This window comes from Exophiala bonariae, assembly GCF_035927105.1.
Source record: "Exophiala bonariae strain CCFEE 5792 chromosome Unknown scaffold_21, whole genome shotgun sequence".
Classification (NCBI taxonomy): Eukaryota; Fungi; Ascomycota; class Eurotiomycetes; order Chaetothyriales; family Herpotrichiellaceae; genus Exophiala; species Exophiala bonariae.
This window is the reverse complement of record NW_027042496.1, coordinates 238,594-256,807: the sequence shown is the minus strand read 5'-3', so window position 1 is coordinate 256,807 and position 18,214 is coordinate 238,594. Positions and strand designations below refer to the sequence as shown.

General features: G+C 50.2%; 7 protein-coding genes across 7 annotated transcripts; 3 read left to right on the top strand and 4 right to left on the bottom strand.

The window, feature by feature from the left end:
* Positions 1-10: 10 nt before the first annotated feature.
* LTR84_005660 (uncharacterized protein) lies at positions 11-924 on the bottom strand (the record flags this gene model as incomplete). The annotated part of the gene is made up of 4 exons (XM_064849225.1): positions 11-96; positions 149-479; positions 536-672; positions 729-924. The coding sequence occupies 4 exons, from the start codon at positions 922-924 to the stop codon at positions 11-13; spliced, it is 750 nt and encodes a 249-aa protein (XP_064703928.1).
* A 754-nt stretch (positions 925-1,678) lies between these two features.
* Positions 1,679-3,590, top strand: LTR84_005659 (uncharacterized protein; the record flags this gene model as incomplete). The annotated part of the gene is made up of 3 exons (XM_064849224.1): positions 1,679-1,972; positions 2,029-2,057; positions 2,111-3,590. 3 exons carry the CDS (start codon positions 1,679-1,681, stop codon positions 3,588-3,590), a joined length of 1,803 nt encoding a protein of 600 aa, XP_064703927.1.
* Positions 3,591-4,247: 657 nt separating this feature from the next.
* Positions 4,248-6,507, top strand: LTR84_005658 (uncharacterized protein; the record flags this gene model as incomplete). Its single annotated transcript, XM_064849223.1, has 2 exons — positions 4,248-4,853; positions 4,909-6,507. 2 exons carry the CDS (start codon positions 4,248-4,250, stop codon positions 6,505-6,507), a joined length of 2,205 nt encoding a protein of 734 aa, XP_064703926.1.
* Positions 6,508-7,113: 606 nt separating this feature from the next.
* LTR84_005657 (uncharacterized protein) lies at positions 7,114-9,981 on the top strand (the record flags this gene model as incomplete). Its single annotated transcript, XM_064849222.1, has 4 exons — positions 7,114-7,341; positions 7,399-8,305; positions 8,358-8,491; positions 8,590-9,981. 4 exons carry the CDS (start codon positions 7,114-7,116, stop codon positions 9,979-9,981), a joined length of 2,661 nt encoding a protein of 886 aa, XP_064703925.1.
* Positions 9,982-10,552: 571 nt separating this feature from the next.
* LTR84_005656 (uncharacterized protein) lies at positions 10,553-12,422 on the bottom strand (the record flags this gene model as incomplete). The annotated part of the gene is made up of 5 exons (XM_064849221.1): positions 10,553-11,128; positions 11,198-11,322; positions 11,386-11,556; positions 11,611-12,195; positions 12,254-12,422. 5 exons carry the CDS (start codon positions 12,420-12,422, stop codon positions 10,553-10,555), a joined length of 1,626 nt encoding a protein of 541 aa, XP_064703924.1.
* A 1,189-nt stretch (positions 12,423-13,611) lies between these two features.
* LTR84_005655 (uncharacterized protein) lies at positions 13,612-15,676 on the bottom strand (the record flags this gene model as incomplete). Its single annotated transcript, XM_064849220.1, has 6 exons — positions 13,612-14,475; positions 14,531-15,052; positions 15,118-15,132; positions 15,189-15,333; positions 15,446-15,459; positions 15,527-15,676. The coding sequence occupies 6 exons, from the start codon at positions 15,674-15,676 to the stop codon at positions 13,612-13,614; spliced, it is 1,710 nt and encodes a 569-aa protein (XP_064703923.1).
* Positions 15,677-16,329: 653 nt separating this feature from the next.
* Positions 16,330-17,480, bottom strand: LTR84_005654 (uncharacterized protein; the record flags this gene model as incomplete). Its single annotated transcript, XM_064849219.1, has 4 exons — positions 16,330-16,384; positions 16,441-17,212; positions 17,268-17,310; positions 17,361-17,480. The coding sequence occupies 4 exons, from the start codon at positions 17,478-17,480 to the stop codon at positions 16,330-16,332; spliced, it is 990 nt and encodes a 329-aa protein (XP_064703922.1).
* Between the last annotated feature and the right edge of the window lie 734 nt (positions 17,481-18,214).

The window sequence follows — 18,214 nt, the reverse complement described above, 5'->3', positions numbered from 1 at the left end:
CATGTCTGCTTCATTCCTTCGCTTTATACATCGCAAACGTGGGTATATCTAATGGAGTCAAACCTCCAGCCCACAATCCAGCACAACCGGCCCAATCTATGTCACACGAGTTAGCGACGTATAACACCAAAATACTATGATCACTCACAGGATAGGAAGGCCACAATGAAACCAATCGAGTTACCTGCCTTGAGCAATGACTCCATGCCGGTCATATACCCGCAGGCGAGGAGGAGAAGCTCAATATCCAGGAAGAAAAGATCAAGAAAGAGAACCCAGGAGGATCGCATGGCAGCGACGGTGAAGATGGCAGTAAGAATAAACCATGCCCAAACATACATAGCCAAGGCCTGTGGAAATTGGGCATTAAGCTGGCCAGACTCGTCTGTGTAGGATGAAAGTATACCGGTGCCTGGGATATAGATCATGGCGTAAGATAGATTGAAGGCGGCGTAGGAAGGAAAGACCGTGGCACCAAACTAAATTTAAATGTCAGATGCGGTGTACCCAGCTTCCAGGCTGGTGCATGACATACCGTGTTGCCTGCTACAAATTCCATTATGCCCGAGATGAATTGACAGACTCCGCCAAAAAACATCAGGACCCCGACCAGGACGTTTGGTGTCGCGATTCCGCGAGCTTGGACACCATACATGGATATCAAGAATATACCTGTGGGTTTGATCAGTCTGGTGTGCTTGAACCCAGAGACTCGTCCAAGAACTCACCAGTCGCAAAGGAGAGTAGACCCAGAGGTGCAGGATTGGCAAAGCTGCGATGCACAACAGGTAGCGAAGGCTGGGTTCGGTCGTCATCGTGACCTCCCTTAGTCCGCAACCGCTCTAGATGAGCCTGTCCGTTGTTTTCACTGTTGGACGCCGCGTGTTTCTCCAATCGATCTGCTCGGTCAAATTGATCGGACATGGTGAATGACCTGATGGGTGGAAATACTGAGCACGGAGGCAAGAGATTTGGAATCTGTAAGGCAATGGACAGAAAAGATTCCCCTGAAGCCGAAAGCACGCGGGAGACAACAAGATAAAATAGAGAGAGCAGCCAGCCCCTGCAATCCACCGGTCAGGAGAGTATCCATGACAGTCGGTATGGCAGATACAAGTTCAAACAACTCCACCCCAGGTCCCCAGTACGGGGTACATTAGCTCAAGCTTGAGTTCGAGGCCAGCTGCACCAGGGGGAGTATCGAGGGCGTAGCTAGTGAGGAAGACTAGAACGCAAATGATGCTAGTCGTACACATCAAGCAACAGGACGGACATGGGCGCGGAAGAGCGGTGGAGAGCGGCAAAGAGCGGAGGAAGACGGTGAAGCCGAGTCCGGGGCACTCGGCCCTCTTGCCGATTTCTCACATCCATTCGGGTGATGTGATTGCAAACATCACTGCATGGCGTCGATCAATCCAGAAAGTAGAAATCCCCTTCAGTTATCAACAATCATCGTGCAATGCTTCGCGTTTTCTTCGGCATGGCATCGTTCTTACTATCAGCCCTTATCACGTCGCGTCTCTCTTAAGACGGCTTCTCTAATTGCTAGCCCCATCATTCTCTCTCTGTCATGTTCGATTTTAATTGTTCGACTCCTCAATAGCTAGCTGACATTAGAACTTGATATTCATTTCCTTGCATCACCTACAAGCAGGATTGAAGGCTTCGCTCCTGGAGAATGGGGAGCCACACTGTTGAGAATGGCACATCGTCACCGACCGGACTGACAAACTATGCGGCGTACTTTCTACCAGGAACGCAGCAGTCCCGGATCGGACATCTAGATCTGAACACCAACCAGATCACTCCTCTATCGTACGCTTCTGGAACACCTCTCAAGAACCTCTACGAAGTGATTGAGATTGGTGAAGACGCAATCGTTCCCTCGGGCCAGCCTTTTCCTCGATCTGACGTCAAGCTTTTGGCACCCATTTCGGGGAGGGACATTTTAGCAGTTGGCAAGAACTATGCAGTAAGTCGCGCTCGATATGTTTTCCGTGCTCTTCGCGGCAAGCTAATATCATGTAGGCTCACGCAAAAGAATTCAATGCGTCAGGGTAAGAACAGGTGAATGCGTCACCCACCAGCGGCCACTAATTTGGTTGAATAGGTATGATAGCTCGGATAAAATGGACATGCCTACGCATCCCGTTATCTTCACCAAACGCTCGACTTCAATCATTGCTGATGGCGATGACATCTTCCCACACCCAAGGTTTACCGAGACTGTTGACTATGAAGGGGAGATCGGTGTCATCATCAAAAAGCCTGGATTTCAAGTACCTGAAGGAAATGCCTGGGATTACATTTGGGGATTCACCATCATCAATGACATGACTGCGAGAGAAAGGCAGAGGGATCACAAGCAGTTCTACATCGGAAAATCGCCGGATACTTTCTGCCCCATGGGACCCATTGCGGTTCCAAAAGAGCACCTCCCACGCACGCTGCGAGTTATGACGTACGTCAATGGGGAAAAGCGACAAGACGCGAATACCGAAGATCTCATCTTTAGCCTTCCAACTCTTGTCGCAACACTTTCTGCTGGGGCGACATTACAGGCCGGGGATACCTTGGCGACAGGAACACCAGCTGGGGTCGGCTTTGGGTTTACCCCTAAAGTCTGGCTTCACCCAGGAGACGAGGTCAAGGTCTCTGTGACCGGTCTCGGAACATTGACCAACAGGATCGCAAGTATGGAGTCGAAGAATACTACCTTCCAGCAAATCCTGGCAGCATCTGCGATACCTGTGGCCAATGAAAAGGCTGTGAACGGCGCCGGGCTTACCTCGGTGGCAGATAAACAATTATTCTACCAGAAGAAAGGGGCCGAGTCCGACTCACAACCTCTGTACTTCATCCATGGGCTCGGAGGCACGTCTGACTACTTCAGCCCTCTTTTCAGCACGCTCGGGGAGTCACGGGAGTTGCACATGTCGGACTTTGAAGGCCATGGCTTATCACCGAGCAAGGCTACAAGCATACTCAGTATATCATCCTTGGCCGCGGATGCCCACTCACTCTGCCAGCAAGCAGGAATCAACCCTGCCTCAGGATTGATTCTAATTGCTCATTCGATGGGTTGTTTGGTGGCCATCAAATTTGCTCTCGATCATCCCGAGCTTGTGAAGAATCTGGTGCTCATGGGCCCTCCACCATCACCATTGCCTCAAGCAGGAGCCGACGCCTCTGTTGCACGAGCAGCTGCCGTCCGACAAAAGGGCATGCTTGGGGTTGTGGATGCAGTGGTGGCGGCTGGGACGTCTGAACACAGTAAGAAAGCCAATCCACTGGCAATTGCTGCAACTCGAGTGTCACTATTGAGTCAAGACGCCGAAGGATATGCAAAAGCATGTATGGCTCTTGCCAACTCCAGCGCCACCACCTTGGACATTTCATCGCTAACATGCCGCACACTCATCATCACGGGCTCGGAAGACAAGGTCTCACCGCCTGACCTTTGCAAGAGTATGCAAAGCAAGATCAAAACGTGTGAGGATGTCGTTGTTCTGCAGGACGTTGGTCATTGGCATTTATTTGAGGACACTGAGAGGGTCTGTTCAGAAATAGCCAAGTTTGTGCTTGCATAGGCTGGATGAGTAGGTAGGTACTTATGTAGCCCACTGACAGTTGAAAAAGTCGGGGGTGCGGGGTGGGTGCGGGTGCGGGGACGAATTCGCGTGAGTATCTCGATTCTCCTGGTACCCCGCAGCGTCAGTTTGGGGTGACCTTGGCCCGAGGGGCTATCGTGGGGAGGAGCAGCACCACGAGTACCTACGTAAGTAGGTACCTAAGTAGGTACCTAGGGCAGTAGGCATCTATCGGTACCAAGGTACCTAGCCTATCTAAAGTAAATACGCGCTTAAGCAGACACCCTTCCCGCCCTTCCTAGGTACCCAGCGACCTATCCCCAAGGACCACCAGCGCTTGTTCAAGTTGGTGTCTAAGGTGCCTCACACGAACGACGTTCGTCATTGACTCGTGATGCCACTTCACTTCCCCTCCACCGACACCAACTACTGAACAATCACCGTCTAAATGGTTTCCTTCCTTCTAAAAAGTCTTGAACATCAGAGCATATGCTACTTAACAGAATCACTCCAAGATTCAGCTTCAGCTTCAGCTTCAGCTTCAGCTTCAGCTTCAGCTTCAGCTTGGTCGAGTTGGTCCAAGCCACTTGGTGACTATCTTTTGCTTGTCGCTGCCCACAACGCACCGAATCAACACATTTTCACCACTCTCACAGGATGCCAACGCAGACATCTAAACGGCAGCCACTAAGTTGCGAAAATTGTCGCAAGAGGAAAATCAAGTGCGATGGCAAGAAGAACCCATGTGATACTTGCGTTCGCCGTGGCTATGGACACACTTGCCTCTACATTCGCCAGGCCATTCCGCTCGCCACTAGCAGCCCACGTGGCTTAAATGCCGAAGCGCTACTCCAGAGATTGATGCGAGTTGAGTCCCTACTCGAGCAGCACATTGAGGATACCTCCAGCCAACGGGTCACTCCTCGGGAATCGACCACTTCGGCCTCCCATGATCGGCTATCCATGTCCAGCTCTTCTCCTTTCACAGAGCCAAATCTACAGCCAGCAGCATTTCCTCCTCCGAAAATCAGAGGCACAATTATCACATCGCCGAGAGGCTACCAGCGCTTCGTGCCAGGGGTTGCTTGCTCTGATGCTGCTGCTGTAAATGAACTGCTCCAATCTGACTCGAGCTTTGCCATGGGCTCCGACTTTCCTTTCTTTGCAGGTAGCTCATGCTCGCGACAATCTCTACTAGATACTCTGCCCCCAACTCGCCAGTGTGAGGAGCTCAAGTCGGTTTTCTTCCAAGTCTTCTCCCCGGTGATTACAACCCCTTTCTCAGTGAGATGCATGTTTGCTGACGGAATTCCCACAGCTTTTTCACGTCTTGCACGACCCGACGTTCCATGCACATTACGCCAAGTTCCGCCAGAACCCATCAGATGTATCGTTGTCGTTTCTCGCCCTGATTTTTGTCATTCTCTCTATCGCCGTCACCGCGTTTGATGAAGGCCATCCGCTCCTGGCAGATTTAGGGCGGGAATCAAGTGCCGCCGCAAACATCAGAAGTCTAGCCGGGAGATATAGATCTGCTGCCATGAGATGCTTATCAGCAGATCAATTTCTTTGGCAACATAACCTGCATACCATGCAGGCCTTGGTTCTACTCATCTACGCCATCAATCATGCTCACGGGTCGTCGTGGGCACTATTAGGAGCCACACTCAATATTGGGTTTTCTATTGGCCTTCATGTTGAGCCATCGCATCTCGACCTCGCTCCGGTACTGAGCGAGGAGCGACGACGATGCTGGGCCGCGCTCATGTTGCTGTACACAATACAAAACACGTGTCTTGGCAATATTGCGCCACAGAAGATTATTGCCACAGTCAATTTGCCAGCGGACATAGATGATGAGCAGCTCATTGAACAGGGTAGTAACATTATCATCCAGGAAGGGAAGGCGGATAATGCGCCGACAAAAATGTCTTACCTACTATACAAATTCAAGCTCTACCAAATTGCTGCCGAGGTTTGTGTGTATGCACAGGGAGATGCTGATCTCAACAAGGTCACCACTTTTAACCACAGAATTGACATGGAGGAGGAGGAGCATTCGGTCAGGTTTGCGCGCCATCAAGACCTTCCAGTTTACCATCTAGCACACTACATCATTCTTAAAAACTACACAAACCACTTGCGGCTTGTTCTTCATCGCCCCTATCTTCAACACCAACCAAGCGCCTCCAACAGTGCCCCGATGTCCAGCAACACAGTCGTGAATAGCAGGCGCATTTGCCGGATCGCCGCTATGATGATCTTGGATAATCACAAGCAGCTCTTCGAAATCGACCTCTTCCGACCTTATCGCTGGTATATTTACGGAATTGGCAGCTTCCATACATTTCTCGCAGCCTCGACGCTCGTGGTGCTCTTGGTAACCTCCTTCAACGAGGATCACCCCTCAGACTACTCGATCAGCCTCACTGCCCTGCAGGATTGTCTTGTGCGTTTCGAAAGCATGGCGGCGAGAAGCGAAATCTGCGCCAGAGCAGCTTCAATACTCCATCGACTACTCTCAAACTTGACGTGTTCATCATCTGACAGCAGTTTTCAACAAGCAAGGCCTCATCCGCAACAAACCGGTTTGACTGTCTCGAACAACGGCTTTGTTGCGTTGCCTTCCGTGACCGAGACTACTTCAGTATACGACACCACAACTTCTCCGGTGGCTTCCAATTCACCATCACTGGCCTTCCACAACAACTCCTCCTTTTACGGCCCTTGTCCACCAGAGCTGCAAAATCTCGTGCAACTCCCGTCCGAACAGTGGCTGGGAGGGCCCTCGGCTTTCTCATGGGCGGACTGGAACTGGGAGCCTACCCCAGCGCCTTCTGCCATGGAATTCCAGGGCGGCATCTCCTCCCACTCACACTCACAGTCGTTTCTTAGAGATACTTTGATCGATGTCTGACTGGTTTAGTTCAGCATCAACTTCTATTTATCTCCCGGAACCAGGACCTATCGGAGCTGGAGTGATGACTAGGAACGCATTCAATCTGTCGTGTATCAATTGATAACTAGCTATGTGGTCTTTTAAACGACTGCAATCTCACCCTTGAGCCAAGTCGCTGACCACGTATGCTCTTTGATGTTGTGGACCTTTTACCTAGCAACTATAGTAAACCAAGTGAAATTTGTCTACTCATATTTTTGCTCGTCTTCTTGATATTATGCGTTCTGTTCAGCAAACCAATGACACTACTTTCAACTGGAGCTGATATAAAGTTTGTCATTTACTGAGTCGGAATCAGAATCAATAGCAGCTGACTCCTTTGCACAGTAGATAGAAATCGCGTGTATCGTATCATGGGTAGTTGATGTGATCCCTTATACCGCATTCAAAAGGCTGAGATTTCCCCACTCGCAGGGAGCACCGCCAAAACATCACCTGGAACCGGCTGGAGACCACCCTGCCTCTCCGAGCTTCAGATCTTTGGCAGTTTCCCACGACGCTTTACGACTCGCATTGGGCACAGTAAACGGCGCCATCGAAATTTGAAATCTTGGTAGAGGTCAAATGATTCGCGAATTCAGCGTTTGCAAGTACTTCGTCGGCGTATTGAGATTTTACCGACAGGGATCACGACTCGCATCTGGCGTTGATGGAGAGACTACTGGAATGCGGGATGCGACTACTGGCGAGAAAGTCCAGGCACTTTCGGGATACACTGGCAATGTGGATTGCATTGCAAAATCCCCTGACGACGTATCCCTCGCATACAACAAAAAGGGTCAGACGATCACTGTATGGGACTTGACTGCAGGTTATTCAGCACAAGCAACAGATGGGGAGTCAACATAGGTGTCAAGACTAGTTGCTTCCGAGGACGGCTCTGTCGTCGCGTCCGTGTCAAGCGATCGCATAATTCGTCTTTGGGATCCCAAAGAAGGGGCAGAAGTTCTCAAAACTGAGACCCATGGTGACCATCTAGGTTCCATACTACCGCTAGCCTTCTCTCCTAACGGTTCAAATTTAGCATTTTCTGTGAATATTGAGACGATTGCGCTGTGCACTGGCTCCTCGGTAAAATCGAAGGTCGCGAAACGTGCGATTGAATTGTGGAATTCTATTGAGGCCAGAGACCTACTGCAGTTACAGGCAAGCCACCCCGAAACATTGGTGTTTTCGCAGAACGGATCATTATTGCTGTGTTTAGAGGACCTTGGGGTTGTTACGCTTCGAAACAATGCCACAGGTCTCAATGCACAAAGTCAATATCTGCTGGCTAAATCGGCGCGAACGGTGGCATTATCCTTTGACGAATCGCGAGTAGCAGTTGGATCGATCAATGGTACAATTACATTATGGGACCTGAAGACGAGCCAAAGGATACGCTGTTTGACGGTCCCTGGTCAAGACTCCATTAGCGCGGCCGCATTTTCGCCTGACGGATCTATGATAGCGTACGGATCAGAAGGCGCCACAATTGGGTTATGGGATTTGACCACGGGTCAAATGGAAACAATCAAAGCTCCGGACAGGTTCGAATGCTCAGAAATCAGATCTATCAGATTCACAGTTGACTCGAAAACTATGGTCACGAACATTGGGGCTCCTGGTGTTCGTGCCGAGACTAGAATACGTGCAACATTAACTCCATTTGTTCGGAAATCGACCCTCATCAGGAAAGGCTGGATCCAACGCAATGGCCGCAATTACCTCTGGCTCCCTCTAGAATATCGCTTAGCAGAGACAGCTTTCTGTGAAGGTACATTCTCTTTCGGCCTGGAGTCTGGTGAGTTACATTTATCCAAATTCAGGAGGTGGTCTTCTAAGAGTCTGGGTCTTGCACAGCGCTGGTCGAGATCTGCAAAGTTCAGCCACCATGGACGTGTACACATCGGCTTGTGGCAGTAGGATACTGAACACCTCATACCTAGATATGATTCAATTGGTGAGAGAATAGCTTGGTCAAAGATCGCTTATTATGACGGTGTCAGAATTGAGTTGTGATCGGCAGTACCTCCACACACTCACTCACAGATAAGCCAGTCGACCATCAACATCTTCTCTCCCAACAATGACAAAACCACATGCAAAAGCGTAATGAAGTTTGCTATCGCCCTCGAGATATGTAGCTTTGGCCTCAACAGCCTTACTTCAGCAAAGGCAGATACACATCCAGGACCTATTGGCCAGCATATGTTCACTGATAGCACCAATTCTGAGGCACAAGCAGTGCTTAGCCCGACAACGCAATGTCTCAATCTCAAGGCCACATTAGGAGGAATCGTCCAGCTACCCGATGACGCTCTCTACAGAACCCGCCTCCAGGAATACTGGGCTTCTAACCAGATCGACTTAAAGCCATACTGTCGGATCATGCCGAGAACGAGCACGGAAGCCGCAGCCGCGGTCCGGGCCTTGAACGATGAGAAAATGCGATTCGCTGTCGAGAGTGGTGGCCATTCATCTATCATGGGCGCCTCGAATATCAATGATGGCGTCACCCTTGATCTCTCGTTGCTGGATGGCATTGCACTGTCGCCGGATGGGTGTAATCTGCATGTTGGCACTGGAATGCGATGGTTGGATGTCTACGAGTTTCTCGAGAGGGAGGATTTAAGTATATCGGTGAACGGTGCACGAGCGGGTTCAGTTGGTGTGGGTGGCTTTCTGCTAGGCGGAGGAATCTCTATCTCGTCGGGACAGTATGGCTGGGCATGCGACTCGATTGAGTCGGTCGAGGTTATTATCGGCAATGGATCTCTTGTGGAAGCAAACACCACACATCATAGTCGACTATCCGCCGCTATGAAAGGGACAGCGAGTGTCTACGGGATAGCAACGAGCTTCAAACTAAAAACCTATCCAGCCGTACCGCTCGAGATGGCATTCATTGCCTACAACTGGCAGTACCTAAACACCGTCCTATCAGCCTTAGAACACTTCAACAAAAATGCCGCCAGCGACAAGACCGCATCCGCAGACCTCTCCGTCTCCTACGATCCCACAACTCAAGAGAACATCCTCGTCGCAATGCTAAGCAGCACGAACATTACAGCCAGCCCAGCATTATCTCACTTCCACTCAATCCCCAAGGTCCACTACTCCCGGCAGCGCATCACAAACGCCCAACTCGCACGGATCCTCGACGTGAACAATCCACACGGATATCGACAGCATAAGGCGACATTGACGATCACTAATGACGCGACGCTTCTCGCTGGACTCGCACGTATATTTGCGGAATTTGCCGCCCGTGACACATACGCGCATGTGCGCGATCAATTCTACCGAGCTGGAATGCTCGTGCAGCCGCTTACGTTGCCGCATCTCCAGCGCTCCAGAGAGACTGGGAAGGGGAATATGCTTGGGCTCGAGGACGAGATGGAGTCGCTGATTTGTAGGTCCATTCCCACCGGATCGCCGTTCTTTTCGTGACATTGGTATTAATCTAGCCGTCTCCAAACAGTAATTTCCGTGGAAGCACGTTGGGCTATGTTGAGGCTCGATGGGTTGTATGAGACATTAGTTCAGTCGCTCTTGCTAGCGTTCGAGAGGCTAGCACGTGAGAGTGGTCAGTTGCATGACTTCAAGTATATCAATTATGCGGCGGCCGGGCAGGATGTTTTCGAGATACTACGGCACAACGGCCGGTTGGATGGGTTGAGAAGGCTCAGGGAAGCCTATGACCCTGAGGGGTTTGTTACCGGGTATTTGAGACGGCCGTTTAATTTGCCTGGTAAGTAGCTAGATGCTAACATCATTGTACAAGATATAATGCAATTGACGATAAACTGCCGGGATCATCGTGGGCGCTTTGACTACGGAGCGGCCAAGGACAGTCTAGAACGGATGGAACACCATCATTTATGATCCAAGGTAATGGCGAGGAAAAGGAATCTGGATGGTCGGGCTTGAATTATCATCATTCTCATTACTGATTAGAATCTGGGCTTTTCTCCCAGTTTGTAAGAGGGCTGTCATCAGCTCTCATGGTCCACCAACCCATTTACAGTCTCCTAGCATTCCCGACATAACTATCATTCAGCGTCGTGAAGTCGCCCATCTCAGTGAGACTTCCAATCCTACCCAGAAGGAACTCCAGTTGTCGATAACTCGCGCCAGGAGCATACTGGGGAATCTCATGACCGGCCAGATCAACAGTCACCCAGGTCAAGCCGCGTTCTGTATGCGTGACGCCCATATATCCCGCACCGGCCTGCAGACCGACGGGCGTGGCAGGGATGGGCTGGTTCTCGGTCTCGTTGATGACCTGGTAGATCCAGGGATTGTAGGGGACGAAGAACTTGTCGGAGGGCGCGGACGAGAAGCCCTGCTTGCCGTTCCAGGTCATGTTGTTGAGGGCCATGAGCGTTCCGTTGGTCAGCAGCAGGTAGTCGAGCAGGCCGCTGCCGACGATGACGTTGTTGGTGCGTTCGATGACGGAGGGGAGCGCCGTGTAGGACGAGGGTTCCGACAGGTCGCCGTCCGGGAACAGTGTGTCGTCGCCGCAGATCGCGTAGTTGGTCGGTGGTGCGTTGATCGCTTTTTGCACGTCGCTGCGGTTGAAGTAGTTGTTGGGCCCCTGTTTGGATGATGAGGTGAGTAAAGGGATGGGATGGATTTGGCAGGGGGAAAGTGAATGGATACTTACGGTTGCGAGAGATGGGAAACCTAGCTCATCCCATAGGAAGGGGCAGAAGTCTGTCAGGTGGTAGAAGTTGAAGCACGGGTTGATCAGTAGCTCGGCGGTGATGATGTCGTCCCAAACGTCACAGCCTGCGTGGGACATTGTTAGCAGAGTCCATTTGTTGATAGTGGTGCTGTAAGAATTGTACTTACCTGGAGCGCTATCGTTTGGAGCGATGAATTTGCCCGCAGGAGGGAAGGTCAATGCTTTCTCCATGAAGTCGAGATAGCCACATTTCTGGGCCCGCTCGTTGATGTCGCTCATGAAAGACTCGTTGAGGGCGAAGATGTTGGCGTAATTGTTCAGATGCGTGACGGCGGGTGCTAGTGGTCCTAATCAACCTCTCTTGCTGTTTAAGCGAAAAGGTATTCACAAACCTTGAATTAGAACCGAGTCCTCTGCAATGCTAGGGTCGTTGATCTGAATGCCCTTGACATTGTAATAGTCGGCGTTATTCTGGTCGAGCATGTAGCTTGCAATGTATGGGATATATTGTCCGGCGTATGACTCTCCTGTAAGGTAGACCTTGCGTCCGGTCATGTTGAAGGTAGTCATGAAGTTTTTCCAGAAGCCAGAGAAGTCTCTGCCGACATCGACTTCATCTGTGATGTTGGCCGGTGCACCTTCAGCGGCAGGTGAGAAACCCGTGCCGATCGGCTGGTCAACGTACACCATGTTGGTGAGATTGACGAAGGAGAATGGGTTGGGCTGTGGCGCGTAGGTGCCGCTCTGCCAGAGGAACGGCCCGTGTTCCTGGAGCAGGCCATCGAGAGAACTACATCCCGGCCCACCGTTGAGCCAGATGGTGATCTCATCGCCGGCATCTGGGTTGTCGGAGGGGAAAAACCAGAAGAACAGCTGGTTCTCGTTGGTGCTGTTCCCATCGATGGGGAGAGTTCCGGCGTAGGACTCGCCAATGTCGAAGTCCACCATGGGAACGCCTGTGCCATTTACAGCGAACTCTGAATAATGTGTTAGTCTCAAATATCCCTATGTCTCTCCATAACCTGATCGACATACTCTTGGTGTCATCGTTCAGGTAGCTCGACTGCTGCCTCTTGTCCAAAGACCGACGAGCTGGGGCAGGACGACCAGTGTGAACTTTCTTGGGAGCACGCTTGTGAGGGTTCTCAAGCGCAAGCACACTGGTGACGAGACACGTCGTCGCAAGAACAGATTTGAAATGCATTTTGCAGGATATCTAGACCAGATCCCTAGCTCTCTGAAATTTCAAGCGAGCAGAACCAAAACCTGAACAACATGCTGGCGACATTTTTTTTCGTCCAGGGCTATATGTATGAGCTCGTCACAAGCTCACACGACCATCGAGAAACAAAATGCAAAGCATGACGTCCTCAACAAGCATCAAGATAGGAAGGTTGCATCGTGCGTCCTCGTACCCTCACAATTAGGCGATTGCTTGAGATGCTTGGAAAGGCTTGGAGGAGCTTGATCATGTTTTGTGGGCCTGGTCAACGATGACATTGGAGTTGTAGAGGTGTTGTGGAGTGGCTTGGGGGTAGGCAAACAACGAGCCTTGCCTGTTCAAGCAGGTCCTTTGGACAGAAACTTATAAGGCCCGATTGATGATGATGCAGCGGGTGTCGATCACAGCCCGTTTGTTGTTGGTTAGCACTTACGACGTAGTTAAAATGCTCTGGCCCGAGGTAACCGGTGGCAAGAGATGCAAGGGTAAGCTTCGTTGGAATTGCGCGTACCTTGGTTCTTAGGCTCAATGGGTGGCATTAAAAAGCCAACATCTGCATGAGCGTTTTCCTTGGTGACCTCGGCCTGGCATCGATTGGATGAGATAGAAATAGCTCCCTGGTGATAGAGGCGAAATACGACGAGACTGCCCACCATTCAGGAACCTTGGAACCTTAAACTAGCCGAGATACGACCCTGTAAACTTACAAGGCAGAAAGTGATGGAATATTTGGAGAAATTCCCCAAATCGAAGACTGGCATGATGCATGATGTATGTGTAGGATTGCACGGGGAGATGTGGTAAAGGTGAGGGACGACTCTTCTCAAGTCAAGAACGAGGTCTTATTAAGCTTTATCAATGCTGTGAGAAGTTATGATTGTCAATGACATCTTCATTGTTCATGGCAATCACCTCGATTGAGATGAGAGCAAAATCACTTTTGTATTCCTTTCCATTCCTTTCCTGATATGCACCTTTCCAGTGATGGCTCAAGTGCTATGCTATCCTACCCAGTTCAACGCCATTGCGCTATGCGAATACCATTTCGTTCTTTAGGATGATGGTCACCTCCATTCCCTTGTCGTTTTCCGTTCGTCAAGTCATGTCACATGCCAAAGTAGTTTCGAGGCAAGAAATTCTCCATGCCAGTCGCCCATGTAGGAAACGCCTTCTAGGTACCACTTCCATACTTGCGAATGACTTCGGTGACTTGCCCTGCAAGTTTCTCAGATTCTATCTTCGAATGTGCTTCGGCATAGACCCGAACCGCATCCTCCGTACCAGATGCACGAGCGAACGCACGACCCTTTTGATACATGCTGCACAATTTGTCGATTTCCTCTTGTGCGCCTTTGGGAGATGTGAGTCTTCGCTCAGCATCAGTGGTTTTGAAGATTGAACGATCGGCAACTTCGACACGAACGAGACGGTTGGGAAGATCAATGTAGGTATTGCGCCAATTGTCGGGAGTCCAAGATTTGTGGGCAAGGACAATTTCAGCGAACAACATGTCGGAGATGGCATCACCAACAGCTTGGTTGATCAAGTCGATGCAAGCCCGAAGAGAATCGAGAGCATGTTTCTGCCCGGGAGACTTGGGTTCAGATTCGCGGATGATCTTGATGGCGTTATCAGAGAAAAGAACAGTTCCGTGTCCGTTGGCTTCAAAGTAAACACCAATATCATAGCGTGCCGCAGCATGATGAAGATGTTTGACACCAGTGGCAGTGACTGTCACTGGGAGTTTGAGAACCTTCTCCACATACTCAGTCGATGCACCGTTGGCGTACGCAGTCTGGACAATGCCGATCTTGAGCTTGGAATCTATCCCAGCTACCCGAGTCATGTCGGCCAAGAAAGCCGCACCAAGGGTCGCGATACGATCACCGTCCAACAGATGGAAAACGTTCTGTTCATCGTTGTAATAGTAGACAACGCGATCCGCATCACCATCCAAAGAGCAGCAGCGGTCACCAGGCTTGGCGTTCAGATTGGGAGGGCTTCGTTGCTTGGTCTTGACATAGTCGGCACCACACTGCGCAATCCAGGTCAGTAAAGAGGTGATCGTGAACACAGAGATTAGTCCTCACCTCAAAGTTGAGAGCCTCAGGCTTGAGCACATCATCATTGACGACCTTGATGTCGATGCCCCCTTCTGCAGCGGTTGGAAGATAACTGATCAACTGTCTCAATTTAGGACCACCAACACCATTGGCAGCATCAACCGTAATAGCACCGTGAATGGTACGTCCATACATCAAAGTCTTGAAAGCGTTTGCCATTTTGGTGTAGTAACCCTTTTCGGTGGGCTCACCAAATGCATAGACAGTTCCCTCGGTGTTGATGCATCGGACAATGTAATGTAGTTGGGGAGTGGTCAGGATTCCTTTGTCCTCATAAGCAACACCCACGGCATCCAACGCGGCTTTTAGTGCGGTGACAAGGTAGGGACCGGAGGCACGGGTATCTCGGGCGAAGACAACTTTGGCTGGACGATCTTGAAGTTGACGGATCTCATCAACCAAAGTCTCGTTGACAAGAGCTTCATAGGCCTTTGGAATCTTGTCGCTTGGAGTGTTGGCAAGTCTGGTAGCAAAGCCTTCCCAAGATTGCTATGGTATTCAGATGTTAGTCACGTGGATTTGGTCAAAGGAAGGCTGAGCTGGGTTGGTTATACCTCAAGCATGTCACCCTGCAGTTATTCGTTAGCCTCTGTTTCACTCATTCTCTGTGTAAATGGCGACATACCATAGGATCAACCAACTTGACACCATTGTCTTCAGCTGGGTTGTGACTGGCGGTGATCATGATTCCAATGGTCGCATTGCGCTTCTTGGAACGCAAAATGGCGATCAGTCCGACGGTGAACATGACATGGTCAAGTCCGGCATCACTATAATCCATCTCTTGTTAGTCCAAATCTTTAGGATGGTCGGAATCGGAAAAAAGCGCTCGGGTAGCAAGGGGGGCAATGTCAGCTGGGTGCGGCTGAAAGTGTGACATACGCTTTCATGCGAAACTGTAGAAGAGAAGATAGATGATCAGTGAAGGTACTTTCAAGCGGACGTTTTCTCTGGTGAACTCACTCCTGCAGTTCCGTACTCATACTTTCTTCCCTCGGGGATGGGATAGGCTGCAGCTCCATCGGCAAGCTTGTTGAGGAGAGCTTGGTCAAGATGGATCACTGGCTTAGGCTTGTTGAAGATCGAGTCCACGGGGTTGAGAAAGGTGGCCATGATGATTTGAGGTGGTAGCCGAAGGACAGAGAGTCACAACGCTGGTGCACCGATTGTCAAGGAGGGATTGAGTGCGACAGAAAGATGAGAGGTGTGGTAGAGGACGAAAGTAAGATTGTAGAAGTGAATAAGAGTGACCGTGGCAACGAATCACCGCAAGAAAAGATATCCCTCCACGCTCAGGCTGTCAGTTTATGAAGGCGGTGCTGAAACTGAGGACTGGGATTGAATTGAACTGGTGGGATGAATGGATGAGTTCGCAGGTTGGACAATGCGACAGTGGTTGAAAAGTTCCCCGCGTGCCTGACTAACTGAAAGGAGAGCCTGAGGGACCGGAATAAGCGTGGGGGCTCGCGCCGAGAGCCTAGAGGACTCAACCCTAATTGTGTCTCCCACCATGCCTAATCTTAGCCTAGCTCACGCCTGTCAACGCCTGCAAGCCATCCGATCATGCATTTTAGGCGTCTGGGGAGCGCCGAGAGGATTTCCCCGGCCTTGGGAAACCTTTTCCACTGCCCACTAACATGCGACTTCAGCCTGTTGTCCAACCAAGTGTGCAACGACCAGACGCCACAGGTCAACTTGCTTTTGTCTTTGTCCCAGGACCTTGACTTGTGCAATGTCTGATGCAGTGCTTATCTCGGAGGTTTTCGTTAAGCTTTGAGACGTTGACTGGCTATGTCTTCCTGTGCATCTTTGATCAAAAAACTGCATGACATATTAGTCCTAGTCATGTCAAGCTGATATCATGGCGACAATCTCACCTGTACCACCACACGGTCGGCACCACGGTTCCAAGATGCCAAAGACTGTGAGCGTCAACCATGCCTGCAATGGGAGCAAAGTCAAACAACTCCAGACTCATGGCCATGATGATCCATGCAACGATGAGACCAGGCCATGCAGCCCAGGACTTCTGCAGTTTTCGCCATCTCGAGATACTAAACCAAGTCCATAGGACATTCTGGACTATACCAGCTGCAACATTGGCTGCCATGTTGTAGGTATAATCCCAACTCCATGCTGTGAGGTAGGTGACGTGAGCCACATACAACAAGATACAGACAATTGTCCAGAGTCTTAAGATGCTCTGCTTGGTTGGAGTGGGTTTGTCCAAACGAAACACTCGGATCGGTGTATAATATAATCCATATAGGACACTTGCTCCAGCAGCAAAGTAATCGAGCTTTTCTGTGAGATTGAAGTCTCGTGTGTGGAAAATCATGCTGAAGACCCAACTAGCAAGACCGAAATATCCAAGAGCAAGATAATATGGTCGCAGTGGATATCGACCAGGAATGGACTCACGAATCCTTTGCATGCCTTGTCGGTGAGCAATGAAGTTGAACAAGGAGAAAAGAACCGAGAAGGGCTCTTGAATCCCAATGAATCGATGAAACGGCCATTTTCCATGGTACTGGACAACGGGTTCGATCATTGGAGGATCCCTTTCCAGACGCCTGGTCGTGATGATGTGCTGACATGTATAGTCACATTCTGATGGGCATGTCCACAGGAGCAATCGGAGATGAAGGGCTGTTTGACGGTTAGTGGTTCCGGGAGCAAGCACAGGATGATGAGGATCACTCACGCAGCTGTCCCTTTCCTGTGTCGCAATTTTCTTCTATGCAAACCTAGAAATGAGAGTCAGGAAAGACATCAATTAGATCCGACAATGACCAACCTTGACACAATCCCTGAACTCAGGAAGGTGGTCACCCAGGGATGCCAAGCACTTTTCAACCAAGGATGACAAAGTGACGATGACCAGGAAAATGCTGAACGATAATCCAAAGGACTTCATTATGCCGGGAAATCAAACAAAAACAACAATAAGCAACGTATGCAAGCTTCCAACAAATGATATGATATCCGTGATGAAGATCGAGGAGGCGTCTGTGCAACAAGTTCAACTCGACGCGACGGAGAATTAAAAAACGACGTGAATCACGCTAGTTGAGGCGCTAACGCAATGGGGAATGGTCGATATCAAGCATCGCCCAACTTGAACTCGACCTCCCAAAGCACAGCTGTCCTCTCCTCTTTATGCAAGTCATTATTGAGGCAGCATGTTGGGCAAGATGGACAATTTGGTGTTCAGCTGTTGACTGATTGACCTCATTGGCTTTGAACACCTTCCAGATAAATATTGAACATGGCTTTCAGAAACCCCCAGCCAGGGAATGAACTCATCAACAGCAGCTCTCCTCTGGGTGATTCTTTCAAAGGCATCCTACGAATCGGCGGCGGATATGGCAATGTCAGGTACGTGACAATCACCGAGATGGACAGTAGTGCTTTTCTTTGTCTATAAATCACCTTAAGCAAGGAACACGATGAACCATTACTAACCAGCAGGGTTTCTCCATCAGTGGCCCAGGACTCTTGTAAGTCCACTACCTCCATTGTGGCTCTCACCAGTCTTACTCTAACTACTGTCACAGTATGCTCCGAGTCATCATCTCCGGCACCATCGCCTCCGTCTTCACCGGACTATTTGGGGCGACCGTTGGGGCACTGATATGGGACACAGCCACG